The 27,553-nt window shown below is 52.8% G+C and overlaps 11 protein-coding genes; 5 read left to right on the top strand and 6 right to left on the bottom strand.

Moving 5' to 3' along the window:
• Positions 1–126: 126 nt before the first annotated feature.
• Positions 127–1,725, bottom strand: RCC_03815 (uncharacterized protein; the record flags this gene model as incomplete). Its single annotated transcript, XM_023769098.1, has 1 exon — positions 127–1,725. One exon carries the CDS (start codon positions 1,723–1,725, stop codon positions 127–129), a length of 1,599 nt encoding a protein of 532 aa, XP_023624866.1.
• Positions 1,726–2,498: 773 nt separating this feature from the next.
• Positions 2,499–6,448, bottom strand: RCC_03814 (related to Histone-lysine N-methyltransferase, H3 lysine-4 specific; the record flags this gene model as incomplete). XM_023769097.1 has 3 exons in its annotated part: positions 2,499–2,602; positions 2,661–5,799; positions 5,918–6,448. 3 exons carry the CDS (start codon positions 6,446–6,448, stop codon positions 2,499–2,501), a joined length of 3,774 nt encoding a protein of 1,257 aa, XP_023624865.1.
• Positions 6,449–10,486: 4,038 nt separating this feature from the next.
• Positions 10,487–11,161, bottom strand: RCC_03813 (related to small nuclear ribonucleoprotein U2B` (U2 small nuclear RNA-associated protein B`); the record flags this gene model as incomplete). XM_023769096.1 has 2 exons in its annotated part: positions 10,487–10,852; positions 10,904–11,161. 2 exons carry the CDS (start codon positions 11,159–11,161, stop codon positions 10,487–10,489), a joined length of 624 nt encoding a protein of 207 aa, XP_023624864.1.
• Positions 11,162–11,399: 238 nt separating this feature from the next.
• On the top strand, positions 11,400–12,503 carry RCC_03812 (probable Arp2/3 protein complex subunit sop2; the record flags this gene model as incomplete). Its single annotated transcript, XM_023769095.1, has 1 exon — positions 11,400–12,503. One exon carries the CDS (start codon positions 11,400–11,402, stop codon positions 12,501–12,503), a length of 1,104 nt encoding a protein of 367 aa, XP_023624863.1.
• Positions 12,504–12,607: 104 nt separating this feature from the next.
• Positions 12,608–14,192, bottom strand: RCC_03811 (related to eukaryotic translation initiation factor subunit eIF2B-gamma; the record flags this gene model as incomplete). XM_023769094.1 has 2 exons in its annotated part: positions 12,608–14,133; positions 14,180–14,192. 2 exons carry the CDS (start codon positions 14,190–14,192, stop codon positions 12,608–12,610), a joined length of 1,539 nt encoding a protein of 512 aa, XP_023624862.1.
• Positions 14,193–14,640: 448 nt separating this feature from the next.
• RCC_03810 (uncharacterized protein) lies at positions 14,641–16,063 on the top strand (the record flags this gene model as incomplete). XM_023769093.1 has 2 exons in its annotated part: positions 14,641–15,411; positions 15,464–16,063. 2 exons carry the CDS (start codon positions 14,641–14,643, stop codon positions 16,061–16,063), a joined length of 1,371 nt encoding a protein of 456 aa, XP_023624861.1.
• Positions 16,064–17,055: 992 nt separating this feature from the next.
• On the top strand, positions 17,056–17,448 carry RCC_03809 (uncharacterized protein; the record flags this gene model as incomplete). XM_023769092.1 has 2 exons in its annotated part: positions 17,056–17,346; positions 17,404–17,448. The coding sequence occupies 2 exons, from the start codon at positions 17,056–17,058 to the stop codon at positions 17,446–17,448; spliced, it is 336 nt and encodes a 111-aa protein (XP_023624860.1).
• A 350-nt stretch (positions 17,449–17,798) lies between these two features.
• On the bottom strand, positions 17,799–19,050 carry RCC_03808 (related to monophenol monooxygenase (tyrosinase); the record flags this gene model as incomplete). XM_023769091.1 has 2 exons in its annotated part: positions 17,799–18,003; positions 18,053–19,050. The coding sequence occupies 2 exons, from the start codon at positions 19,048–19,050 to the stop codon at positions 17,799–17,801; spliced, it is 1,203 nt and encodes a 400-aa protein (XP_023624859.1).
• Positions 19,051–19,938: 888 nt separating this feature from the next.
• RCC_03807 (related to ribonuclease P protein subunit p29) lies at positions 19,939–20,607 on the bottom strand (the record flags this gene model as incomplete). The annotated part of the gene is made up of 1 exon (XM_023769090.1): positions 19,939–20,607. One exon carries the CDS (start codon positions 20,605–20,607, stop codon positions 19,939–19,941), a length of 669 nt encoding a protein of 222 aa, XP_023624858.1.
• Positions 20,608–21,306: 699 nt separating this feature from the next.
• RCC_03806 (probable ALT1 Putative alanine transaminase (glutamyc pyruvic transaminase)) lies at positions 21,307–22,881 on the top strand (the record flags this gene model as incomplete). XM_023769089.1 has 2 exons in its annotated part: positions 21,307–22,350; positions 22,402–22,881. The coding sequence occupies 2 exons, from the start codon at positions 21,307–21,309 to the stop codon at positions 22,879–22,881; spliced, it is 1,524 nt and encodes a 507-aa protein (XP_023624857.1).
• A 581-nt stretch (positions 22,882–23,462) lies between these two features.
• RCC_03805 (related to RNA binding effector protein Scp160) lies at positions 23,463–27,471 on the top strand (the record flags this gene model as incomplete). XM_023769088.1 has 3 exons in its annotated part: positions 23,463–24,158; positions 24,212–26,456; positions 26,510–27,471. The coding sequence occupies 3 exons, from the start codon at positions 23,463–23,465 to the stop codon at positions 27,469–27,471; spliced, it is 3,903 nt and encodes a 1,300-aa protein (XP_023624856.1).
• Positions 27,472–27,553: the final 82 nt, after the last annotated feature.

Here is a 27,553-nt window from a genome sequence, read left to right as displayed (position 1 = left end):
AAGGCACTGGAACTTGTTATTTGTGATTGCGTACGAATTGAAAGTCGGTTTGCGTATCTCGATATAATTACACGTGTAGAGGCGATTGATTCCCCTTTCCGTATGGGATTCACTTTCAGACTTGAATTATGCGTCGAAGCCGCTATCTAGTCGTAACGTCCGAAGCTGTTCAGCGTCTGATTTATTCCTCACTTGCCCTCCATCTTGTCTCGTCTCGCTGCCAGCAGTGGACTTCTCGCAATCGGCGGGACCAGACCAGTCGCTTTCCATCGGACCAAAAAGGTCTGTATCCAATTTCGTGAATTCAACAATTTCAGGAGACTTCTCAGAGAAAGCATCAGGCGCAATTTCTTCATTCCGAGAGAGGCACATGAACATATCAGCACAACTTTCTTCGTCTTCCTCCTCCGAACCATACTGTACAGAGCCAAAAATGTTCGTATCCTGATCCGGAGGAGTGCCTCGTAGATCCGCCGCGCAAACAATATCTTGCCAGACATCCATCTGCTTTTGTCGCTCCCTTCCAAGTTTGGATTCCATATCCCTTCTCAATCTCTTCGAACCATTCAGATCCCATTGCATCTTCAGCACGAGAAGTTGTGCTCGGTTCCGCTCTGCTGCCGTCGCCTCCTTGTGGACTTCCCACCCGACTTCCACCTCTGTGATAGTCTGGAGGATTTGCTTGCAGATTTCCACCTGTGTGATGTCGTCTTTTTCGGAAATGGTATGGTCGGCTTGAGCATGCTTTATTCTCTCCCAGAGATATGATAGCAGATCGCCCCTCTCCCGCAGACGCTCCTTCAACAAAGCTCGTGCTTCCATTTCGATGGAGGACCGACGCGGATCGATATGCCGCTCGCAAAGTCTCTTGATGTGGTTCCTGTCCTGCTTCCCGAGGTTGGTGCTCGGCCATGGAGGAGTGGCATATTGATCTGAAGCGTTTGGAGTCGGTGTATCTCCTTCTTCATTATCGTCATCATTCGGTATCGCCTCAAGATCATTCTGCAATAAACTTCTTAGAGAGGTGATGCTCGGGTTGTTCACTGGCTCGGACGGTGGCTCATCGTCCAACGAGACTTCACTACCAAAGTCGCACCAACTCGAATATCCAGCAATTTCATCATATTCATGCTCCTGATCCCATGGCAAGAGCTTGAAGCTCCTTATAGTCCAACTCCGCTGATCCCACCGTGTGATCACATCCCGGGTTGGAAAAGGGCCAAATTTATCGTGAAGAGAATCATCATCAAAGAAGCTCTTTGGAGGAGCCCAAAAGTCTTCTTCCCGAACCGGACCGCGTTGTGCTTCCAGTTCAATGCGAGTCTCTGCGAGATACTTCTCAGATCTATACCAGGGACGCAAGGCGCTTACTCTGGCAACAGCACTGCACAAAGACAAGTACTCCTGGCGAAGGATGTTATGGTAARCCACCGCAGCATCAAGTTTCTCTTTGGCAATCTTCAACGCCTGTTCCTTGATCTGTTGCCCAACAGCAATCTCTACACATCTCTGCATGAAGTCGTGTATTAGGCGATCGGAATCACGCTTGATAGCGGGAAGATCGATGGGAACAGTGGTTTCCGAGTTTGTTTCTGTCAGGGATCGATCTTTCTCTTCTTCCACCGCTGCGTGTCCTACTACACCTCGACGAGCACCCATTGGGGAGCTTTCGCTATGCTGCTCCTCGGGCGAACTTGGCCACAGATCCGCAACATCCTCGCCCATGATGAAGTGAGGTTTTTCGGACGAAAAGCGGCGATAAATTGATTGAAGGAGGCTCATCGTTGGCGGATGTGCCAGGAAGAGGTGCAGTTTCAAAGGCAGTAACATTATATCAAACCTTTGAGAACCCCCACGCCCATGCCACTGTTATTATATGGGTATGACAGTCCAGCGCGTGAATTCCAATGTGTTTTCTCGGTCGCCCAATAGACGCGGGCCATAGTCATCGGGCACGCCGTCGTTGTTTGGGTGGAACACGCACGGGTCAAAGGTTGACATACTTACCTTTGCMAAATATGGGGAAGGGTTCTTTTAGCTAAGAACATACGTGGGCAAGAGTTCTGTACATGCYAGCTTTGTAGAGCATGAGAAATGTGAAAAAAATGTTGTGCTTCATCATGAAGCTGGCAAACCACGGAATCCTGAGAAGTGATGAAATACCGAAGCTTTGCAAAACATTCTTATTTCGCCTTCGTGCGGAACAAAAGGGGTGCAAGGGCTGCAAAGGGTGCACGAACTGGCAACCAATCTTTCCCCAGCCTCGTCACCTATTCCCAAAGTCAATGTACACATCAGTTGACCCACCCCACGCCGCCCGCTTATCGTAACAACAGAACTGTGGCCTCTGCCCAAAGCTTCTTTGACTCCTACGGCTGGTTGACAACCCAGACCGCCCTGCGCCTTGCCATGCATTTTGCTCAAGAAATTGTCCCTCACATGCCGCCGGAGAAGACCTGGAAAGTGATGYGATGATATCCGTACCTTCGTTCCCCATATCAATTCAAGAAGCCCTTGCAGTTCGCACTTCCGCAGAGACAAGGAATGCGATCGGTCGAACCGATTTCGCGCTCGAATTTGTAGTCATAAGTGAGCTCGTCGTCTGCAAGTATCAATCAAGTCAGCATGGATCCTCCAATGCGCTTCCACGAAATACTCACTTTTGCCAATATCTTTCAAAGCATATATCACAATCCTGGGCGTGCCTTCGACTTTGATGATCTTCGCTGTGCAATTTGGGCTGCAAGAATGGTTRATGAACCTCGCAATGCCACCCTTCTTCGTCGCGTCGACAATTTCGTCGTCGATCATGCGGAACAGGTATGAGGAACCCACGCCTTGCTTCTCGTATCGAATCTCTCGCATATCGGCGACCTTTTGCCGGACTTTCTCGCCCACATACTCAATGATGAGGTCGTTGACGGCGATGTTCTCTTCTGCATATAGGCCCCAGCCGTGAATAGCAGAACGGTCGAATTTGACGAGCTTTTTCCGTTTCTTCAACTGATTAAAGCGAATCGCCACGTCGGCGTCGCTGTTGGCTGTTGCCAGAACTTGTTTTTGCAGGTTGATGTCGTTGACAAGGCGGCGATTGTTGACACGATTGCTGCGTGACGTCGCGGTACTCGCCATCTTCTCCGCGGCCACAATCTTCGCTGCTTTTGCTGCTTCGGCGTCGGCAGTCGGAGTGGCCGTTGCTTCAGCTTGACGCTCCTCGCGTGCCTTTTGAACCTTGATGCGATGGGGAAGGTACTTAGACTTCTCCTCGTTCAAGATCTTCTTGACACCTTCGGTGCGTGCGCAACCAGATGGATTGGGAACGTAGTATCCGGAAATCAGTGCCTGCGGCTGACTGACGCCAGGCGCACTGGTTCCACTGTTGAGTGCCTTGATCTCCTTTTGCTTCCAAGCCCAGAGCTTCGCATCCCCAATGTCGTACGCGAACTGCGGTTCGAGGGCTTTTCTCAAAAACGCCATATCCTCTTCGTCCTTGACATACTGTTGCCAGCCATCAATGTCGAGCAAGATGGATCTGCTTTCTTCCACAGTCCGACGTGGCTTATCGTATGTCAGGTGGAGTGCGACGTCTTTGTCTCTCGTTTCAACCACCTCGAGTGTCTCAATCTCGAGCTCTTTCTGTTCAATCTTCGAGACTGTCTCCTCTGCGATCGGCTTGCCGGTATCCCTGGCTGTCTTCGCAGCGGCTTTGAGTGCTTCGCGCTCCTCGAAAATCTGCTTCTTGCTCTTCGGACGCTTCCTCACTCGCTTCTCCTTGGCGACACCGGCCTCGTGGTCCCCAGCGACAGAAGGTGTGCTTTCCAATTCCTTTCGTGCACCTTCGCCGACTGTGCCAATATCCTTCTTCACTTGGAATAGATCGTCGTCGGCCTTCGATCGTTGTCGAATGAAAAGCTCGTTCTTGGCGCGCATCGCATACTTGGAAGTCCGCGGGAGAGTATTCACGACGAGTTCCAGCTCCCGAGTTGCAAGATCCTCAGGCTGCTTATGCAAGAGGTGACCGAGCATCTCTTTGTGGAAGGTGTCAAACGCTTCGTCTTCTTCCTGGTCCCAATCGTCCACTTTCCTCCGCTTATGCTTTKGCGTGTCCGCGTCTGCGACAGACTCCGAGTCGAACGGCGTCGAATTACGACTGGCACGGCTGAGCGGCCTACTTTCTTGATCCTCCGTATCGCGTGTGCCCGATGTGTGGCGCTCATCGTCGGAATCGTCGTCCTCCTCCTCGACAAACATTTGCTGAAGTCGGAAATGTAGGCCTCTTGCGTGAGGAGGTTTTGGTGCAGGCTTATTGCGTCTTCTCTCATCAGCAAATGCATTACTGGGCTCTCGCTCGCGTCCGCCTCTTCTACCTCGCTGCTGGTTGGGGTCGTGCGGTCGGAGAGGCTTCTTCGAGTGCGACAAAGGATGCCCGCGGCGAGACTTGGACGCGTCGGAGTGCATGTCTCCAGCTTTGTTCAGATTGCTGAGAAGAAGAGAAGAGCCTTTGTTCTCTTTGTCCGAAGGATCTGGGAGGCCAAGCTTTCTTCTTTTCGCGACATGCCGCGACGGATCCAGGCTGTCGTGGAATATTGGTATTGCGACCCTCGTTTTGATGTCGCCCATGATCTTGTCTCGAAGCTCAACGCGGAGTTGATCGAGGGCTCCTTGAACCGGATCGAGGTTCTCAGCCCGATTCTTCTTCTCAATCTCCAAGTCTTCGGCCTCCTCGCGCAGCAGACGCTCCATCACCTCGCGCTTCTGCTTGACGGCCATGGCACGCTCTGGACTCGGGCTCCTCTCATAATCGGGATTGCCGTACTTTTGGCACTCCATGCCCATCTTGTAGGTGAACAACGCTGCTTTGTTGCACTCAGCGAAGCAACGCTCCGTCTCATCCTCCCCGCGTTTGGAGTCCTCGAAAACGACGTAGTATCCGGTAGCATCCACCCTGACCTCTCGCCAATCATATGCCTTTAGCCGCTTCTTCAGATGTGGGATTGTCGTTGGAAGGACAGGGACAGAGTGATTTGGGATATGGATGTATGGCTTTCGCTTGATCTTACTGAGAATCGGTTCGTCCTCGATGCCATTGGTGGAGCCAGAGCCAGGTCGCGGCGCGACCTCTGGGGCAGGTGTTGGTGTTGTCGCTGCCGCGATAGCGGCCAGGCTTCCTCGAGGACCTGAAGGTGGTTTCCCAATCTGCTTCGCCTTTGATCTGCCAGACGGTCCTTTAGGCGCATTGGGAGGTGGCGCAGGAGAGTCCTTGACTGGTGTCGCTTCCRCCAGAGTCGTGGCTGGAGGAGCATGTTTCGCACGCTCTTCACGAGCCTTCTTCAATACATGCTCAACATGACGCTTGCACTTTCGCCCTTCTCTGTCCAACTCGACCTTGACCGTGTGAAGTCCAATTCGCGCACCGTTGAATTCGACTTCGGCTCGTTTCGCTGCATTGACCGCTGGGATGTCTATGCCTTCTCGAACACAGTCTCGATACTTAATCAAGGCAATTCCCAGGAAGCTGCCAGTTTCAGGGTCCGTTTTATTCTGCACTGAATTGATAGTGCCAAATGTTCCAAAGTTCAACTTCAATGTTGACTCTGGTAGAAATGGATCAAATCCGACCACCACCACCTGCTGTGCCTCACCGGGTCCAATAGAATACCGATCGACTTTGTAGGGTGGCAGAGTATACGGTGCAATCCGCATGATTGCCTTGCTAGGCGCAAATCTGGGCCTGCATTGGCCAGACATGTAGCCGGGAATGGCCAGCCGAGGATCTGGTGGTGGATCTGGTTCGTATGCCTGCCATCATCCAACTTGTCAGCGAAAGGGTACAGAGCGGTTTTCATCTTTTTCTTTCTTCTTTATTTTCAAGTTATGTGTTGTGCAAGCTCAGCAAGATATGAAACATGTAGCGYACCTCTGCTCCGAATTCTTTCTGTCTGAATGTCGCACGTCTGCGTTCTTCTTTGCTGAGCTTGTTATCCAATTCCGGATCCCATACCGCTCTGTACCCTTTCACTGTCCCTGGTGGCGGAAGCATCTGCGGGCGAGGCGCGCGCTGTGGGGTGGGCTCCGAGGAGGAGGCGGCGGCGGCAAGCATGTGCGGAGGTTTGGACGCGTCGTCGTCAGCAGCTTTGACGACCATGCCCGCGGAGGCATGCGCGTAGTACTGCGGACTGTTGCCCTTGGTCGGGGAGGAGTCTGCGTGGTTGGTGAGTGGAGTGAGACCGTTAATGGCCGACGCTTTCCTGCTGTTGAGAGACTGTTCCTGATTATGCGCAAACGCATTGGAGTTGTGAGTGAAGACCGATGAGGCCGTGCTACCGAGGGAGCTCGCGGAGCCCGCCCCGCGCAGCATGTCACTGTCGTGGTCATCTGACGGGGGTGAAATGTATGGGCGTGCGCCGTTGCCATTGCTGCTGCCGTGGTTGGCGGCGGCGGTGGCCATGCTAGAGGGGTGGTTGTGTGATGTGATGCGCGATGCTCTCGAGGGATGCTCCGGAGAAGGCYGCTTGCGCTTCAAGGTGTCAATGCCGCCAGACTGCGACATACCGTCGCCGTCGCCGCTCAATCGAGCCGCATTCCCAGCATCACCCACACTACCGTGCGCGGGGCGTGGAAGGGTTGTGGAGAGGAGTGACGTTACGTGAGGCGCGCGATGGCCGGAGCGGTACCGAGACGCGTTGGTGGCAGGCAAAAGCAACGGTAAGGAGCACGGGAGAATGTCGTGATAGTAACGCGACGCGGTGGTTGTGCGGAAGACGATGGATGACTGACCGCGCGTGAATCTTGATCAGTCTCCTGGCAGAAGTTAAGTTGTTGAAGGCTCAAGGCTAAAATGGTCCAAGCGTCAGACGAACTCGGAAGGCATGCGGAATGCTCCTTCTTTCAATCACCATCACCGTAGTCATCGACATCAACATCAAAATAAATATTATAAACACACGTCCGTCCCCCTTGTACCTTACACTATGTTATGGCATTTCATTCCGATGATCGATGATACCGAGACAATCTGATGGCATTCCACGAGATGGWCTACATCGACCATCCGCTCAACACAACATCCCAGACATGTTCAATCAAACTTAACGGTCAACATGAACATCCTGCCGTCTCCAGCTCTTCGAACAATCCTGCTGCGCCACATTTGGTGAAGAGCCCGCCGCTCTGGCGAGATCGACTATCAACCCTATCCTATTCCCCTCGAGAGCGGCGACGACAGCCTTGGCTTCAGCGACGCCATCAAAATCGACAAAGCAATAGAAATAGTGCTGCCCAATCTGTTCAGAGGCAGATGGTGTAATTAGATTGCCGACATTGCGGACACCATGACCAGAGAAAATGGCTCGAATATTGCCATCCACGTCCTGTAGCTCTGGCAATCCGCCAACGAAGACACGGCCTTTGGAGATGCGTGAGAAACCTTGGACCTGCTCCCGATGAACTATCGCCGAGCCCTTGTTCAGMAGCTAGCTCGATATCTCCCACGGTAACGAGTGGGTCTTACATTCAGCGTTATAACCGCCTCTGCCGCTTCCTCAGCAGTTATGAGGTCGACGAATGCTTGAAAAATGCGAGCCAGGCTCCATCTGTTTCGAAGCGTGTGACCAGATGAGCTAGCTGACGGCTTGGATCTTGTAACACTTGAACAAATTTGCCATTTTGGCGCTGAGCGTGCGCTGGTGAGCAATCTGTGGCAATCCTCTAACATACAGGCGACGATTCTCCGCTGCGGGGTGTTGTCCAATGTGACAAAGCGTCGTTGCTATACCGAAGGCCACTGAGCCTTCCGAGCACACTTGGATCAGGTCGCCGGTTGTGATATGGGCTGTCGTTCTGTGTTGCGATTGATCTTCACAAGCTGGTCTTGCATGGTTCGCAGTGCTAACTCTGCATCTTCGTTGTGTACAAGCCCACGAAGCAGTAGCTAGGATTGCGACAGGTGAAAGCATCGATGGACATGGATCGGTCTTTGCTTTGAGACGGTGAGTCCTTGACGTTTGCGCAGAATAAGGCAAACTGCCGATATGCAATCGCAGGCTACTTTCTTCACTCATAATGGCTGATGCAATACAAGAGGTGCTCTGTCTGCCTTGGCTGCTCTTTCAACAGGGTGACGATACCCGAGGTCAGAATTCTCATGTCTTTTCTCTGTTCTTCCACATGCATCAAGAAAATCTTTCCAAAACAACAAGTCTACGTGAGCTTGACTACATGTATCAACAATCTTTCCGCATTTCCATGACGTAGGTCTTCCATCTGCTCCTTTATGAATATTCTGGCCTTCTCGATCTCCTTCAGAACCTCCAATCCCTTGCCGACATGAGATAGTCCTTGCCGACATGAGATAGTAGACGCTACACATGATCTTATCGATCGGCGCCGACGTGATCAAACACTCGAGTGTTGGCAGTGTAAACATGCCGCTGGTCGTGATCCAAACATTCTCGTTCCAGAAAGTAGTGCTGACACCTGTCTTCAATGCACCCCAGCATCTCGTGGTGCCGATGATGCGGTCAATCATGTACATGACGAAAGGTACCATGTCGCTATCCTGGTACGATCGTTATATTTCAAAGCTTTATGGCTGGACGGGTAGCTCTTCGACCGACCTGTTCATACGATGATCCAGCAGCCTCCCGGTTGCTGGCGAACTTCTGCCAAGCCAAAAAGCCGCCCCTAGCCGAAATGAGAAACGGAACAACCTTATTCCGTCTTATAATCCCTTCACAACAAACAAATGACACAAGAAAAGCAGGACGAAATACTGAGCAAGCGAACTGATTGCCATAAGGAAGTTTCAAAGTCAAAACGAATGCTGCGGAGCATAATGTCGCACTTGCAAATCGATACGGAGAGAGCGTTATGGCCAGCAGTGGCTGCATTAGCCCGGTCAGCTACAACTGCGCCATGGGCACCGGACCAGGCGGGATATACATCTTTCGTACAAATGCCCTTCGTGGAGAGGTATACACTTGCGGAACTTCAGGTGGAAAAGAGCGGATGAACTTCTTGATGGTACTCCAGAGCTGCTTTCGGTCAGACCAGTGGAACGCAGACGGGGTGAAGAAATAGATTGAAGCTCGGTGTGTACGCTTGCGCGGAGTGAGCCGGGGGTATTTGCACATGCACAGCTTTTCGATCGTTAAGTAGGCAGCGGAGGGTCTCAATGCTCGTTTGGTCAAGGCTTCCATGGGTTCAGCAGAGCTTTTTCCGGGGAACTAGAGCTTTGTACCTGGCGAGGTCAGAATATTCATGGTGCATTTGTAATGCTTAGGGCGAAGATGTGATCATAAAATTTGGTCGGACCACACCTGACGAAAGGGCCGAAGAAGAATTATACGCTTGTGAGTGAACAGGAAGATGTCGATGAGAAGACTGTGGGATCGTGTGGCTGGCGAAGAGATCGGCCCTGGGACGAGTTGGAGGGACTGGAATATGTGTTGTCAGGCTGACCGGAAACAGCTCCTGGGGATGTTGAGTAAAACCCCGCATTTTGCTGCGAATACATCAGCACAAGAAAAAGAAGTGTCACATTCATTCATTCATCTACGCACTTGGCGCCATCGCACCTTACCCACCACATAACCAAAACATGTCAATATCCGCATCGGACTTCACATCAGCCATTCAAATCCTCCGCGATACCTGGAGTGCCGTCTCGGAGCTCGATGGAACCGAGCGAAAAGAAGTGGCAATCGTCGAACAAGTACGTTACCTTTCGTCGACCTCGGTTCGAGCCCATGCTGATCCAGCATCAAGGAAGCAATCAATGCAATCCCTTACATGCGCCTGACAAAGCGCATTCCCTCTTCAACATCGCAGTCATTAGCAACACCAAGATCTTCTCCCTCGGAGTCTGAAGTAGAGGAAGAAGATCCCGAGYCCCTGTCACTTCCACCCCAAAGACAATCAGAAGAAGATGTTCTCGTAACTTACGACATCATCCATTCCCCGACCTATCTCGTCCCTGTCCTCYACATCACCATAAGACCACATCCCACATCAGCGGAATCCCTCTACGCGCTTCTCGTTCCACCGCTTCACAAATCTTCTTTGCAGAATAGAGCAATCGGAGTTCTGGGAGCTCTGTCCGCGACGACGCATCCTGAAAGTGGGAGAAGTTGTTTTTGGGTGCATCCTTGCTTAACTCAGGAGGGGATGCAGGGTCTCGGATTGAAGGGAGAGGATGGGATAGGGTATTTGATGGGATGGATTGGGATTGTGGGTGGAGGGGTTGGATTGGATATCCCTGTGGAGGTTGCAAGAGCTTTGGTGGATGGGTATCCTGCGTGCTTGGATGTACGTTAGAACAGCTCCAATATAATTTGGGGCTGTCAACACCTACGATCATAATTTGATCCACTTCACTTTCATCTTGGTGGACCGATCCGACGTTGTCGTACGGCCATGGCTTTATCTCCATATTCGCTTTGCTTGAGATCAGCCTCTGTCCTTTGCTCGTTTCTCTCAAACCGCCATTTCAATCACTATCCTCCTCCATCGGTGCATCACTATCTTCTTCCTCCATCGGCGCATCGCTCCCTTCTTCGTCGTCTTCCTCCCTCCGCCTCTTCGTTCCTGCCGGACTAGGCGCATTCTCCGCTCCAGCGCTTGCGGGCTGTAAACCTCCGTTCGCCATGCCCGGCTTCATCGGTAGTCCCGGCGGTGGTGGAAGTCCACTAGAGCCGAATCCAGGTGGTGCAGGCAGACCCGGCGGCGCAGGGAATGAAGTCTCCCCTTCTCTCTCCTTCTCCTTCTCTGCAGCCTTCTTGGCCGTGCTGGGATCAACAAAGGTGCCCGTCAGTTTCGCCAGTGTATGAGAGCGAGACTTCGCGTATGATATCCTCTGTAGCCATCATTAGCATGCGCGTTTTGACGGAAGTGAAGATCAATTCACCATTTCCCTGCCAAAGAACTCGAACCCATTGCAGCTCCTCAACGCCAATTGCGCGCTTTGAACATCACGAAACAAGACATGTGCTTGGCCTCGCATTTTGGCGGACTTGACAGCGGTGATGTCGAGCACGGGACCATATGTGGAGAAGAGCATGTAGAGGTTGCGTTTGAGGTCGTGTTTCTGCAACTTCTCGGGCAGATTCTGAATGTAGAGTGATTGCGAGGCATTGTTTCGTTGTGAGGGTGCGGCGAGTGCCATTTTGAAGGAGAATCCGTCGGAATGCTCAAGTTTGTGAGGATGGTGATGTTGTCGCACCTTTGCTCCGCGATTGAAAGATTGACGACTGAAATGGAAGTTGGCCGGCCCCGCCTCCGCGATCAAGCGATCAGGCAGCATCGTCACTTCAACACAGCTACCTTACCCTCTCGCCTCTTTCATACACATATTCCCAACATTGACAGTCGAGACGCCTCCCCTCCTGTCAACCTCCTTTCCAATGGCCTCTCCATCCGTCCACCACCTCTTCCATGCGCCCATCAGCGATCATTCTTTCTCCCAGGATCACTCCACATTGGCCGTCACACGCGATAACACCGTCGACCTCTATTCCGCCCAGAACAACTCCTTCGTCCTGTCTGACTCCCTCCGCGGCCACGACAAAACCGTCACAGGTGTTGATATTGCCCCCAACTCTGGCAAAATCGTCACCTGCTCTCAGGACCGCAACGCCTATGTCTGGGAACCCAACCCCACCACCGGCCAGTGGAAGCCCACGCTTGTCCTCCTGCGTATCAACCGTGCCGCTACTTGTGTGAGATGGTCCCCTTCGGAAACAAAGTTCGCCGTGGGAAGTGGAGCCCGCATTATTGCAGTCTGCTACTTCGAAGAGGAAAACGACTGGTGGATCTCGAAGCATCTTAAGAAACCTCTCCACTCTACTGTTACTAGTGTGGCATGGCATCCCAATTCCGTGCTCTTGGCGGCTGGAAGTACTGATGGGCATGCGAGGGTATTTAGTTCGTTCATCAAGGGCAGCGATGAGAGACCAGAGCCGAGCGTGTGGGGTGAGCGATTGCCCTTCAACACCGTCTGTGGTGAGTACATGAACGGCACCGCAGGATGGGTGCACGCTGTTGCATTCAGTCCGAGCGGCGATGCTCTTGCTTTCTCGGCCCATGATTCGAGCATTACCATTGTGTACCCCTCTGCACCGGAGCAGCCTCCCAAGGCGGTCATCAGCATCGCTACACAGGGTCTACCTTTCGCAGATCTCATTTGGATTTCAGAGGGCGCAATCGTGTGTGCTGGATATGATTGCGAGGTCATGAAGTTCGAGGGAAGCGATGCTGGATGGGCCATGACTGGTAGCCTGGAGAAGGAAGGCAAGAAGGGTGAGGTGAAGGAGGAGAGTGCTCTGAACATGTTCCGCAGTATGGACTTGAAGGGACGAAGCGGTGGTGGTGCAGCTGAAGACACCAAATTGAGGACGGTGCATCAAAACACTATCAACTCGTTGCGAGCCTATGCCGGTAGCAGCGAGCAGGTTGCACAGGTCAGCACAGCGGGGGTAGATGGACGTGTTGTTGTTTGGAGCTTGTAGAAGGTTCTTGATGGACCACTCTGTATGACATGATGGTTTCTATCTCGCATAGATCAGTCTTGCCACACAAGACCGCAAGGCGTGCGAAGCAACGACTTATTGCATCAGTCTTCACCTTCATCCGCATCGTCGTCGAAATCATCGTCGTCATCATCATCCATGCCCTCCAACTCCGCCATCATCTTTTCCCCCTTGCTCTCGGTCCCCGCTCTGACCACGAAATTTGGCGCAACCTCACACTCCGTTAATTTGGTCTTGTCGTCATCCTCATCAGCTTCCTTCTTCTTCCCCTYACCCTTCCCTTCGACCTCCTTTCCTTTGCCATCGACCTCCACTTCCGCAGGCTTCAATCCTTCGATCCTCGCTCTCCTTCCCACAACACATCCCGTAAGCTGCACTCCGTCACCAACCACCACACCATCCATCAGCAAACATCTCGTCAATCGAACATTGTTTCCGATCTCGCAATTCGCACCAATGACGCTCTCCTTGATCGCACATCGGATTCCGATAGCGACGTTCTCGGCGATCAAACAGTCTTCTTGAGTAATTCGCGTTTGCAGACCTACCTTTGCAGAGGGGTGGATCTTGTTTTCATGAGCGAGAGGGTGAGTTGCCGGTTGCTTGGCGATGTGGAGGGATATGCTGAGTAGTGCTGGAGATGTGTCCACTCTTCGAATCAGAGGCGTAGATGGCGTGGGGTTTGGTTGAATATATGCTTCGAGAGAAGGCACTTCAAACGAAGTGGAGAGAGGCGATATGCTACCGACGCGGCTTGCGAATGTTTTGGATGACCGGGCGGGAATTGTGGAGACTTTTGTGCTAGAGAGCTGTGATGGATCGGAAGTGTCTTCTTCGTCCGCATCGTGCATGTGTTGGGAATTCTCCAGGTCGTCCGAAGCTGGTGAGTCGGGATGTTGGGAGAAGACTTCGTCCATGCCGAGTTTCTCTCCGAGACCGTTTTGCCATTGAGCTTTGGCCCACCAACCGAGGACATCTTCACTAATGGAGTCAAATTTGGGATTCCGTGCCGCGTAGTCTTTGACCCATTTGGGGAAGACGTAAACGTGGGCATCGCGGTGCTTCATCTTTAACTTGACGCGTCCGTATTTTTGGACGAGTTGAACTCGAAGCTTGAAGATACCATTATCTTCCTCGATGCGATCTTTCAGCGAGTCCTTGGGAATGTGCATTACCAAAGATTCAATATCAGGGCGGAGAGAACCTTGAGGAGCTGGAACGGCAGGCTTTTGAAGAGGCACCGTCGCGATGAAATCCGTCTCGTCGTTCTTATTGCTGATCCCTTCGAGTCCATGGGTGGGGTAGAAGACGGCCAGCGCACCTTTACGCTTGTTATTACTTGAGGACAGCGGGTTAAGGGTCATCCACTGTTGAAGCAGCTTGTTGCCATCCAACTCTGAAACGAGATCACACGGGAGGATGATGAAGTCGGAGATAATGCTCTTTTGCACTTCTTCCAGCCGCAGAAGCTCTCCCGTTCCAGTCGTCTGCTCAAGATCTGCAGGCGCGAGAATCTCCGGCTTTCGTGGTAGGCTTGTAAGGGATGGATTTGTGGCCAGAGCAGCTTCCAATGCCGGTTGTGACTCAGGAGGTGTGATGAGTGTGATGTCTGGAAGAATTAGTCGAGTTTCGGCAATTTTGACCTGGAAACTCACGGTTGATTCCCATTCGATGGCACCAATCCAATGGATACCAGACCATCGGCCGGTTGGCAATGGGCATAAGCGCTTTCGAGAGGTCTTTTGGATTCGATGTGAAGGTACTGAGAGATTCGCCTGGTCCACATAGTATGAAGGCCTGTAAGCCCGGAGAGGGCACTGTCGCGTGCGGCATGTTATATAATCTCGAGTTGGAACAAAACTGAAGAGGAAATTATGTCTGTTGGTTGGAAGATCTTCGCATGCTGCGACGACTCACTTGGAGATCGCTAAGATTATTAGTCACCTGCCGATCATCCGACATCCGATATCCGATCGCGCCTGCCTCGCATCGCAACCATGTTTACGCTAGTCCCCCAGCCTCCTCCTCTTTACCAAACCCACCTTTGCGGTCACACCACGCGCGGCCCTGGATTTACTTCGACTTGCTGCAACCAATGTAATCAAAAATAACGATCATGTCGTACGATCGAACATATCGCAAAACGACAACGCGCAATAGTCGACGACCCAATTACTTGCCGCCGCCCCCTCCTGCGGGTAGCAATGGCCACTCAGTGCTGGGTTACTGGGTTCCGCTGGTAGCGATTGGAACCCTCGCTGTGGGCGGACTGGCAGCTTGGGTCTGGTCGGAGCGATCAGAGAACGATGAGGACGATTATGCCGAAGAGAAGCCACCACGACCATCGACTGGCATAGGAGGACCGTATCCTCAATATACTGCACAGCAACAGCAACCAACTGGAATCCTACCACATCAGCGACCTGATCAAGCGCCTCCTCCAGGTGTATCCGAGCAGTATGGAGGGAATGCGAGCAGCTACTATGCCGAGAGCTCAACCCAATCTCGCAGTGCCGAGCAGCGGACTGATGCCACCTTCTTCACTCGCATGAGCGGTGCGATTAGAAGAACTCCTAGCCCTCAACAATTCTTCGATTCAGCCTCTAGGCAAGTCGTTGCCGCTGGAGCTGCTGCTGGAGCTGCATTAAGCAGTATCATGGAAGTGGACAGCAACGGCGACAGGCATGAACGAGTAGCAAGGGATGAAAGAGACGGATTTAGTGATCATGAACGATGGAGCGAGGAAGCCGAGGAATTGCAGAAGACGGACAATGGCAGGGGCAAAGGCAAGGAGAGGGCGAAGCGCACAGTCGCGGTTGTCCTCAGCGCCGAATCGCACTCCTCGTACACTGCACACGATGACTCGGCATTTCACACCGAACACGGCGTAAGGCGATCTCCTCAGGCAAGCATGTCTCAACCATACTAACGTCTCCCAGTCGATACTCTCGCATCTCCCTCATCAACATGATCCTAACACGACTGAGCTTTTCGTCTTGATTTACTCCCCGACACTCAAATCCCTGCCCACAACCTCCTACGCATCTTCGAACCTTGGATCCTCTTATTCCCAGATCTCGACACCAGTTCATACTCCTGGCTCTGATCCACATTCTCTGTCACCTCGACTCAAAGCTAGTGGGACGGACGACCCGCACTTCGATGCCCTTTACAGTCAAGCCCTCGCTCTTGTCTCTCATCCAACTCAGATCATGCCGTTCACAACCTCTGATGGTTATGTGAGCATGCTGCGCCACCTCGCACCGCAAATCGTCTACGTGAGTGACGGTTTGAGCGGTAGGAATGGCGAGACTGTAGCTGGGCTCAAGGGTTGGGTTGGGCATACTGTGCTGGTTATCGGTGATGAGGGTCATGGTGGACTGGCGGACACTGAAACTGAGACTGAAGACGAGGCAATCCGGGAGGGGAGCAAGTGGTGGGAGCGAAGCGATTTTGTGGGACTAGGTAAGGAGGTGGACGTTGTTGATGCTGCGAGAATTGGAGATGATTGGAGTCGGCGGGTCGCAGGGAGGGAGTAGGATGTTGACCTCAGGATTTAATGTTATGTGTTGTGTTTGGATATCCCAGAGTTTTGCACCGTACATAGCGGATGAATGATTTCACGAAGCGTTCCTTGCATTGCTATGCTTGATATCTCTGACAGTATCCTGGAAGTTTGACCCTTACCGTTGCTGTTGGAGCATGGGAGGCGATAATTATTGGTGGTCGTGTAGAGACGATGGACGTCGTGGCAACAACGACATGAACGTTGAATATCCACGCGACCACTGCCGGCTGTCTGTGCGAAAATAAGATGAAACGGGATCTGCGGTTTGAAGTTTCCTTCCTCGCGCAGGGCCGCGTTCCGAGATGAGCGCGCTAAAATTTGGCGAGTGAATGCTCGAATTGCGTCAACTTCACCTCCATTCCGTATACACCAACAACGTCAGAAATAGAGAGTAGGCATTACGGACTCAATTCTCAATAATAGATTCATCGAAGAAGCACACCGATGCACGCTGCAACGCACGGCGTGGCCAAAACGAAATGTTAGTCATCGGAGCGCGGAGAGCCTTACCGTTGCGTGATGGCGCGTACCATCGGATGCGAACGCGTTATTACACTGATCTTCAGGAACCCAAAGGTCCTTCTCAGCTCTTTGTGTGAGTGTAGGACGCATGGCTACACCCTCAACGTGCACTGCGAAGATCCGTCATCTTCTCCACAGCAGGCAAAAGGGAGGTTTGCAACGTCGCAATCTTCCTACCCAGGGTTCTCTACCGTCGACTGCGGACGACAGCAGTCACCCCTCGCTGAGCGTGCCATCAGCAAAGGAGAAGTTATCCTTCTTGATGTATAAGTAAACACTCCTGTTCCACCCATCAGTCTCTTTCTTCATCCACTCAAACAATCTCATCTACTCCACTACACTACACTACACTACACTACACTACACTACACTCCTTCACTCTCAATTACTTTCAATCACTTCAACCCAACCAACCAACCAATCAAAACCACCACCGTAAACATGCAGTTCACCATCATCGCCATTGCTGCTTTCACCGCCGCCGTCTCGGCCATGCCCACCGGACCTTCATTTGGTGACGTCTCCATCAACAGCGCCYCTGTCAAGTCTTGCGCCGCCAACACAAAGACTTCTTGCTGTGACGTCACCTCCGTCTCGAGCGGTATCCTCGGCAATGTCCTCGGTGGCTCTTGCTCCCTCTCCAACTTCAACATCCCAATCATCGCCGCTGGTGGTATCTCCGGACCTCAGTGCAACAACGGCAACACCTTCTGCTGCCCTACCAACCAGAACGTATGTTGAAGCTTTAAATCTCGATCATGGAACTTCAATTGCTAACATCACTTTCAGGGTAACATCAACCCAACCCTCTCCTGCATCCCAATCACTCTTTAAGCGGCTTTCTTGAGAGTGCAAGAGTGTGATCGATATCAACAACATTTTACCATCCGAGCTCAATCAGTCGATTGTCTTTGGCCTGCTAGATTTTTAACGACCAGGAACAACCATGGGGAAGGGGGCCTTCAATAGGCGGAGTTTTGGTTGATATTTCAAGAGTGTGGGACAGGGCGCGAGTTCATAATACCCGAGTAGTACCTTGCTGTGCGAGTTTACAATACCCGAGTATTATCTTAATTGACATTGTAAGGGCAATTGCCCATTACCACCTGGCATACTTTTATCTCTCCCTTTTCATTCCTGTCATCGTTCATTTTCTGTCGACATCTCCATCTCGTACTGTCCGATCAAAGGTAAACATAACAAAACGGACCTGCTGTGGTCGATAACAAGTCTTGGATCGGTCTCGCAGGTCCAGCAGCATACCCGAACTCAATGAGGTCTTCTAACGTGGCATTCTCGCTTGGAGGATTGTTTAGAAAGGTCCTGGTCCCTGATATCGCACCCGAGCCGGACTCGCGAGATTTGGGGGCAAGTCGCTGCCATATCMACCTGAAGGCGGTTAGACTACATGACATGCCAAAAGAATGGTCGCACTCACCACATCCGATCAATTCCCCCATGATGTGCCCAAAATGCTGGATCTCCAGGGCTTACAAACACATCTCTGCCTGGGTCACCTCCAAGACTGTAGTGTCCGCCGCCATGTACGCCGATATCTCCACTTCCCGGGGCGCCTTGCATGGTCAATTGAAAGTCGTCAATAGTCTTGGATCCGTTGATGAGATTGAGCATCGATGAAGCATTCGCATACCGCCGATTGATAGCATCCACAAGATCTCGTTTCAAGCACCTCGAATTCAAATCTAGTGGATTTCCCGTCGGAGGCCCACCGACCTTTCCACCTGGAAGATCTAGAGAGACGGGTCCAAGATTGATGCTCATCTTCGTGAACGGGCCTGATTTGACACACCCTCCTCCAGAACCTGTGGGCAGGTAAATTGGAGGGAGTCCCTGTGCTGCACCAAGCATGATATCTTCTTGGGGTCCTGGGATAGCTGCACCATTGCCGCTTAGAGAAGTTTGACTTCCATCGAAGAGCTCGCTATGGAGAAGTCCTGTACGTGCAGTCTCCGACCAATCCCAGTACGGTAGATCTCCCTTGAATCCGCATTCTTGTCTGAGAGCAGTTTCGAACGCGTGTATATAGTATCTGTGCCAGGCCAGGAATGAAGCGGTGTAGTGAATGGTTAGAGTTTGATTGATATGGGTTGTGATAAAGTCGTCATAGCGGGTTCGCGTTCCGTTGCTGAGATGAGATGGCGTTCGAGATGGAAGGGATTGGAGGCAGATTATGGAAGATATGTAGTGTTTTCGTGCAGAGGTGCTAAGGTGGGAGTAGTTGCGGCGGACGCGTAAAGTTTTCGTTGAACACTTTTGCTGCTTATGCCCATACGATGCGGGAGGATTTGCAGTGCAAGTCTGCACGTATGCCTGCTCTGCCAATCTTGAAAGTTGTTCTTCATCTTGGCCGAGCGATGATGAACAGACTGTGCYAAAGAGCAGCGCTGCTGTGGCTGTGAGTGCGAAAATACGCATCCTGGAGTTCAATCAATGATTAATTGAGAATCTGGGGTGGTGGAAGCTATCTATGTATATGCCCGCCACACCTCTACGCTCTTCCGGCAATCGTTCAGTGAACTCGACTCGGGTATTGCAGCGTCTCTTTGCATGGGAGGTTGTCTGGACCCACGGAATCCTCTCGAGCATCCTAGTGCTGGTGCATAGGCAGCGAATCAATTCTCGCCAGGCTACATTGAAAGCGGATCAATGCCCATCAAGAATAATCTCCGATGCAAAGAAACGCTGTACAATGTCTTGACACATCGGAAGACCTTGCATCTCCCGAGGTTCCGTCAATAGGCTTATTACAGCCTATCCCATTGCAGGATATAACGGCCCGGACGGGGGAGGAAGGTCCTCCGATATCTCCAGACACTGTATATTCTGCAGTGTAGACAAGGATCACGATCCTTCGCGACACCCACGCGAGGTTACATCGCCAAGTCCATTCTTGGTGGGGAGGCGTGCAGCATCAGCCGCGGCTGAAGGACACTGTGCCTAAATTGAGAGTGAACATGATTGATACGTCTGACTGTCCAGGCTAGAGCTTGTCTCTTCTGTGAGATCCAGAGCTCTCTGGTGAACGTGGACCAGTAGAGATATACTTCTACTCGCGCTGAAGTAATAACGCAGTGAGCTGCCTGAGGAAAGTTTCTCGCCATGGTGACTGGGAGCTTGCCGGTGGAAGTCTTTGAGAGCTTCAGGCGTGAGCAGATGACGGGCAGTTCCAGCCTCAAATGACATACCATTCGCTGCGAGGTATCTGCCTTCATCAAGCAAGCACCCTCACCGGCTGGTTTGCCGCATCGAGTGGCCTAAGAGGGCATCTCCCACAAGTCAACCAATTTCCACAGAGCTCTTTCATCAAAGGTCCGGGTCGATGTGCATCTTGAATTTCCTATTCGCCCGGTCTGGCGCCCGACTCTCAAACTGACTGCCATGAATTTCGAAGACCATCGCCTTGCAGTCTTCCTCTTTACGCGGCAACTCAAACTTGAACAGTGTATGCTCCTTGGGCACCTTCTTCACCTCGTTGTTCTCCGTGATCATTTCAAACGTGAATCTCGTGTCCTTGACCACGATCCCTCTCAACCCGACGCGACTCACGCATCTGCTCCTCGCCACCTCTAACAACGCTCCATGATAGTCGGCCGAAATCAGCAGCGGCCCAGCAATATTGGCATCCACATACGAGCGCTCTCCCAGCACCTCCCTCATATAAGTACACCACATGGTGTGCAGTGGCTCGTATATGGAGTATTTCTGTTGCGACGCTGGTATATCATAAATGCATAACGCACGCTTCTGTTTTGCGGACAAAGGCTTCGGCTTGGTAGATTTTCGAGCTGCCTTGACTTTTTGAAGGCGAGCGTATTGTCGTTTTGAGCGGGCGTTCAAGCTGGGATCCGGCGAAGTTGGGCGGAGCAGAAGCGGTCGCAATTGCACCTTCTCGCGGAAAATGATGCCGGCGCGGTCGGGAGAGTGCGCACGGGAGATGAGGACGCCGGCCGGGTTCTCGGCAGATATTTCCATGATAAGATTTGGCCTGCTGTCACATTGTTAGGAGGTGAGTTGATGAGTGAAGAGCTCAGCAGGAAACCCAAAGTTCAAGAATGTCCCGTTTATCGATAACGCGGGAGCTTAAAAAAACGGGGCTCACCGAAGTGGAAATGGGTAGCGAGGGCAAGCGCCAGGGGAGGTGCCCTGGGTGCAGCACAGTACCTTCATCCTACGATTTGCAAGCTTCTTATTATGCATATAGCCAGCAGGATGATGAGGGTCTGCATTCCATTTCATCACTTCAAGTGAGGGTGAAATGCGAGGTTACGTCGCTCCGAGAGGCGTGCTTGGGATCGACCGCATCGGAATGAGGCTTCTTTCAGATAAGGAGCGGGGTGAGATCGGAAAGGCATCTCTTATCCTCCACGACAGACCGAGTCATCGAAGTTTGGGATCGATGGCAGCTCTTCAACTTCATTCGCCTCCACGTCAAGCCATCATAGCGTGAAGCTGCGGACAATGAACGCAGCCGTATCTTTCCGATCTCGGCCCAAAGGGKAGCTCCACCTCTGTGAATCTAAGCACCTGCTTTTCTTCTTATCGTCACATGCGGCAAGAAAAACAAATCGGAGGCAACATCACTTTCACTGGCGAGCAGCTATATCCCGCCGGTCCTCAACTGCACACCCTCTCTTTACGAACACATCCACAAACAACTCACGTTCAACAAACATGGCATCGGCGCTCCTCCCCACCTTTGTGCAGCAACGCCTCTTCTCCAACTCCTCCAACCCCAGCGATCGCAGTCTGAGTATCAACAACATCAATCCACATGTGAAGGAGGCACAGTATGCCGTGCGTGGAGAGCTGGCCGTCAAGAGTGAAAAATACCGTGCTCAGCTCGCCAAGGGCGAAGGCAAGGACCTGCCTTTCGACTCCGTAGTCAGTGCGAACATCGGCAACCCGCAACAGCTCGATCAGAAGCCCATCACATTCTTCAGACAAGTAGCCAGCTTGGTCGAGAACCCTCTGCTACTACAGCATGAGGATGTATTGAAGAGCAGCCTGGGATACAACAGCGATGCAATCGAGCGGGCAAACAAGTTATYGAAGGACGTCAAGAGTGTAGGCGCATACTCACAGTCGCAAGGAGCGCCCGGAATCCGCAAGAGCGTTGCAAACTTCATCGAGAAGCGCGATGGCTTCCCTGCAGATCCTGAACACGTATATCTGTGTGCAGGTGCCAGTGCGGGCGTCAACGCTCTCATGAGTGTCATTTGCGCCACCCCTCAGACTGGCATCCTCGTCCCGATCCCTCAATACCCTCTTTACACTGCAACCTTGAGTTTGCTCAACGCCCAGGTCGTGCCATACTACCTCAACGAGGAGACCAACTGGAGTACGGACGTCGAGGGCATGCGTGTGGCGTTGAAGGAGGCACAGATGAAGGGCATCGATGTGCGGGCGGTTGTTGTTATTAACCCAGGCAACCCCACAGGTGGATCGTTGCCTCCAAGCAACATTGAATCTGTCATTGAGCTTGCTGCAGAGGAAAAGCTTGTTGTACTTGCCGATGAGGTCTACCAGACCAACGTGTTCGAGGGCGAGTTCCACAGCTTCAAGAAGAGTCTACGAACGCTGCAGAGTGGGGATAAGAACAAGGACGGCAAGTTCGACAACATCGAGTTGGCAAGCTTGCATAGCATCAGTAAGGGCATGGTCGGCGAGTGCGGACACCGAGGTGGCTACTACGAGATGGTTGGATTCGATCCCGAGGTGAGTCGAGGAGCAAACACATGATCTTGAGAGGCATACTAATTGATGCAGGTCGTCGCTCAAATCTACAAGTTCGTCAGCATCATGCTCTGTCCACCAGTCATTGGTCAATGTCTGGTCGAACTGATGGTCAATCCGCCCGTCGAAGGCGAGCCATCTTACGCGCTCTACAAGGAGGAGTACGATACCACCTTCAAGAACTTACAAAAGCGTGCCATGGCTCTGTACGATGCCTTCAAGGAGATGGAGGGCGTGGAGTGCCAATCGCCACAGGGCAGCATGTACCTGTACCCAACGATCACTTTATCCGAGAAGGCGATTGAGGCCGCGAAGAAGGAAGGCAAGTCTCCTGACGAGTACTACTGTCTGAGATTGCTGGATGCCACGGGAGTGTGCATTGTGCCCGGCTCGGGCTTCGGTCAGAAGGAGGGCACTTTGCACTTCCGGACGACCTTCCTGGCGCCCGGTACGGATTGGGTCTCGAGAATCACGGCCTTTCACAAGAGCTTCATGGAGAGCTTCAGAGATTGATGAAACTGTGGTTCCCATCCCAAAGAACATACACTGAACCACCAAAACGGCGGCTGAAGACCTCTGTCAACTCGTCTATATCGAGAGCAATATGCCTGTCATAGTGCTCATGATGCTCGGTGGGCGGTCTTGGGGGGTCTTGAAAGTTGTTGAGCAGCTCGATGATGGAGGATCGATGGGAAATGCGCGAGGCATGATCAGTGTGGATCACGCATCGATACCAATGAGATGAACGATTTAGCAGTCATGCGATGAATTGAACCGTGAATTAAACAACATCTGCATGTGCTTTAAGATGAAACTAGAACTTTCCACGCTTTGCCATGTGCGGCCCAGGGATCGTGATCGCTAGTGCGCTTTAAAGTTTACATAGGGGTCCAACCAAATGCTACCTCGAGATGTTCTAATACGTTTAACCAACATCCGTCTCCACGGCATCGACATCGACACACTGCATCTTGCTGCACCCTCCCGCCTCTCCGCGACACACAAGCTGCATGCCCTGCACATAACCGACAACAACGCCTCGCTTTCGTGTCCCTCCAGAACCCCGAACTGCCACTCGAACCGGATTCCTGACCATGGCTTCGACCGAAATTAATGGTGGAAGCTCCAGCGCCGACAGCCTGTCTGCCGCCGAGCGGCTGATGCAAAAGCATGCTTCTGAAGACGCGCACCCTACTGTGACACTCGAGGAGGTTCCCGATGAGGAGTTTGTGGCTCACCCGCCGCCATCTGGCATTCCCGCCGAATCCGCTGCGTCTGGCAAGGCTGCCGGCAAGCAGCCGGTGCGCGAGCAGAAGCCCTCGACCAAACCCGCACTCGACACTCAGAACGAGGAGCTTTTCCCCGCCCTCGGTGCTTCCAAGACTCCTGCTGCCGCCGCACCGAGCATGTGGTCGAAGAAGCCGGCTGCTGTCGGAAAGGCTGCGAACGGCGTGTCCAATGGTGTCGCTGCCGCTGCTCCTCGTTCATCCGCGCCATCTTCCGGACTCGTTACCCCGAGCTCTACTGCTGGATCCTCGCGCGGCCCAACTCCGCAGATGARCCTCCCTGGTCGCTTCAGCGAGCGCATTCAGCTCCACTCCTCGATGTTGACACCCAAGAATCAGCTCAAGAAACCCGTCGCTGAGGTCCTCCGCGAGATCAACAAGCGCTCAAAGGCCAATGTCGAGATGAAGTCTGGACCTAACAACTTGATCATCTTTGAGGGTTCTGGTCCAGTTGACGCTGTCCGCATCGCGTTGAAGGAGGTTGCTGTGCAGCTGTGTGCCAAGGTAGGTTCTACGCAAGCATTAAATACCGAACTGCATACTGACGGCATGCGTAGCAATCCCAAAAAGTCCCCATTCCCGTTGGCGTTCGTGGCAAGATTGTTGGAAAGCAGGGTGCGACTATTCAGGCCATCTCAAAGAAGACCGGCGCCAAAATCAACATCACGAAGCAAGATGCTGCAGATATACTCGATGATGACGATCTGGACGCCACTGTCGACGTTCAGATCGAGGGCGATCCATTCGCGGTGGAGATGGCCAAGCAGGATATCGAGAAGATTGTCAATGAGCACACCTCGACTGCCAACACGCGCTTGAAGCACGTTCCTGCGGAGTATTACCCCTTCTTGAACCAGCAGATTGCCACCCTTCAAGGAGGACGTAACCTGCAGATGCAAATCCCGCAATATCACACCTGGAACACACAGGCTCCTGCTTCAACGGCTGCAGCTTTCACGYCTCAAGCAGGACTCCCAATCTCGATTGCAGGCGATCGCCAAGCTGTTGCAGAGGCCCGTGCCGAGATCGACCGCCAGGTTCAGCAGCTACAGAGAAAGCTCATGTTGGAAGAGATGCCCGTCGAACGTAACAGACATCAGTTCATTTTTGGTGACAAGGGTACCTCTCTCGCCGAATTCGTCAAGGAAACTGGCTGCTCCATCATTCTTCCACCTGATCATGACGATTCCGAGACCCTCTATCTCATYGGACCTGCGGATAGCCTTCACCAAGCCAAGGAACGTGTTATGGATTTGGCATCAAGCATGACCATGGCCAGTGCAGACATCTCTCGCCAGTTCGCAAGTGCTCCTCGAGGTGCTCAGGTCCACGCCCGCGATGTTACGCGCTACCTGCAGCAACAGCAGGCAGTCAAGCAGCTGGAGCGCACTCACAATGCCAGCATTGTACCAGACGCTAACGGGCTGTGGAACATCTACGCACCAGACAACAAGGCCGCAATGAAAGCACGCGCAGACATTATGAGCCTGGTCGGTGCACACCCGCCATCTCGCTTCCAGCCCGTTCAGGTTGATCCCTTTTACCACGCTCACATTCGGGATCAAGCTGCTCGTCAGATTCGCGAAAACCACGGCGTGCGCGTTGTCATTCCGGATGATCAAGGCGACTTGCCGGTCCTTCTCGTCTATGAGGATCGTGCACCTTCCCCGGAATATCAATTCCCACGAGCCCCACCACAGGCAGCAGAAGCCAAGGCCTTCCAGCAGGCTCTCCAAGATGCTCAGAAGGAGATTATGGCTCTCATGAGCGGTAACGCTGAAATTGTCTCAAGGGATGTCGAGGCTCCTGCGAAATTCCACGAAAAGATCCGACGACATGTCGACCGTCACCACCAGTCCATTGGTGGTGACCGCATCCCTGTGCAGGTGCAGTATGGCGGCCCCCGATCAGCCAACGCCAAACGTGCACCAGCTCCAAACGTTGCCCTTCGTGGACCACAGGACGCCGTGGATGGCCTCATGCAGAGCCTTCTTGCCTTTATTGAGCAAGAGAAACAGGACGAGCTTGAGCGCGGTTTCACATTAACTTTCGATTTTCCACAGCAGCATGCCAACCACCTGATTGGTCGCAAGGGAGAGAATATCAACCGTTTGCGCGAGGAGTTCGATGTCGACATCCAGCTGAATGATGGAAAGTGTGAGATCAAGGGCCCCGAAGCCAAAGCAAACGCATGCAAGAAGCATGTGCTAGAGTTGGCCAAGAAGTTCGAAGATGAAACCWCTCACCATCTGCATGTCCCCGCACAATACCACCGCGACCTCATCGGCGCTCAGGGCAGCCAAGTCAACAGACTTCAGGACAGATACAGTGTTCGCGTCAACTTCCCACGCAACAGACAGGGTACCGACGAGGACGGTGCGGAGGAGTCCGCGGCCGCTAAGCGTGGCAACCAGCAGCAGCCCAACGAAGTCATCATCAAGGGACCAAGCCGTGGAGCTGATGCCTGTCGCGACGAGATTTTGAGCCTGTTGCAGTACGTCAAGGACAACTCGCACACCGCTACCGTTTCCGTTGCGCAGAGCCAGCTCCCTTCACTCATCGGGTCTGGGGGCAAAGAGATGGACGCTTTGCGTCTCGAGACTGGTGCACAGATTGATGTACCAGGGTCCAGGGATGCAGCTAGTCCATCCGGCCGCGCGGAGATCAAGATCAAGGGATCGAAGAAGTCCGTGGAGGAGGCCAAGAAGCTCATTGAGGAGAAGGCGAAGGTCTTCGACAATACCGTCACTCGTAACCTCGAGGTTGAGAAGAGGCACCATCGTCTGATTATTGGAACCGGCGGTAAGGCTGCCCCTGCCGAATGTTATATCCACCATGCTAACATTGAATTTCAGGCTCCAACGTGCGTAACATAATACTCCAAGCTGGGGGACCAGAGGACCAGCGTCTTCACAACCGCATTATTCGCTTTCCTAAGAGCGACCAGGAGGGTAACACGATCCGTGTTGAGGGACAACAATCCGTTGTTGATGGCATTTGCGCCGCTATCGAGGCCCTTGTCCTCGACCAGGAGTCACAGATTACTGAGATGCTCGAGGTGAAGCCTGAGAAGCACCGGCTCCTCATTGGTCGGGGAGGCGAGACGCGCAAACAACTTGAGCAGCAGTTCGCCGTCTCGATCAATGTCCCAAGACAGACCGAAACAGGTCCGCAGCGCTCACAGGTTCGCCTTCAGGGCAGACCGGAGAATGTTGAAAAGGCCAAGGCTCACATTTTGGAGCTCACCAAGGACCTCGAGGGCGAGACCGTGCAGGTTCCCCGTCGTCTCCACCACGTCATTGCGGACAACGGTCAGTTCTTCCGCCGTCTGAGGAACGACCACAAGGTGACTGTGGACCACAATGGTCAGCGACCTCCGCCGAAGCCAACGGCTCCGGCTCCGACTCGCGCAAACGGCGGCGCACTTCCTCTCATCACCGACGACCCATCCGCGGGCGGTCACTCATGGGAGTCTCACTCTCTCCACACCTCATCCGAGGAAGGCGACATCCCATGGACTCTTGCAGGACCATCATCCGAGGCGGTTGCTAGCGCCTGCGCCAAGCTTCAGCGTGCTCTTGAGGAAGCTTCAAGGCAGGACACGACTGGATTCCTCATCCTCCCTGACCCACGGGCTTACAGACATGTCATTGGCCCGGGTGGAAGCCAGATAAATGAGATCCGCAAGAAGACCGGCACGAAAATCCAAGTGCCTCGAGACCAGAACCAGGGCGAGGCTATTGAGATCACCGGAGACAAGGCCGGTGTTGAGCAGGCTCGAGACATCATCCTGGAGATTGTGCAGAACAACGCTTAAAGTTGGGTAGAAGAAAGTTTGGTATGACTTGCACGGCCGACCTCGTACGTGTGCTGTTTGTTTGATGAGCGTGTAGGCTTTG

This window comes from Ramularia collo-cygni, assembly GCF_900074925.1.
Source record: "Ramularia collo-cygni strain URUG2 genome assembly, contig: RCC_scaffold05, whole genome shotgun sequence".
Taxonomy (NCBI): domain Eukaryota; kingdom Fungi; phylum Ascomycota; class Dothideomycetes; order Mycosphaerellales; family Mycosphaerellaceae; genus Ramularia; species Ramularia collo-cygni.
Note: the sequence above shows the minus strand (reverse complement) of the source record. Positions and strands in the feature narration are given on the sequence as shown.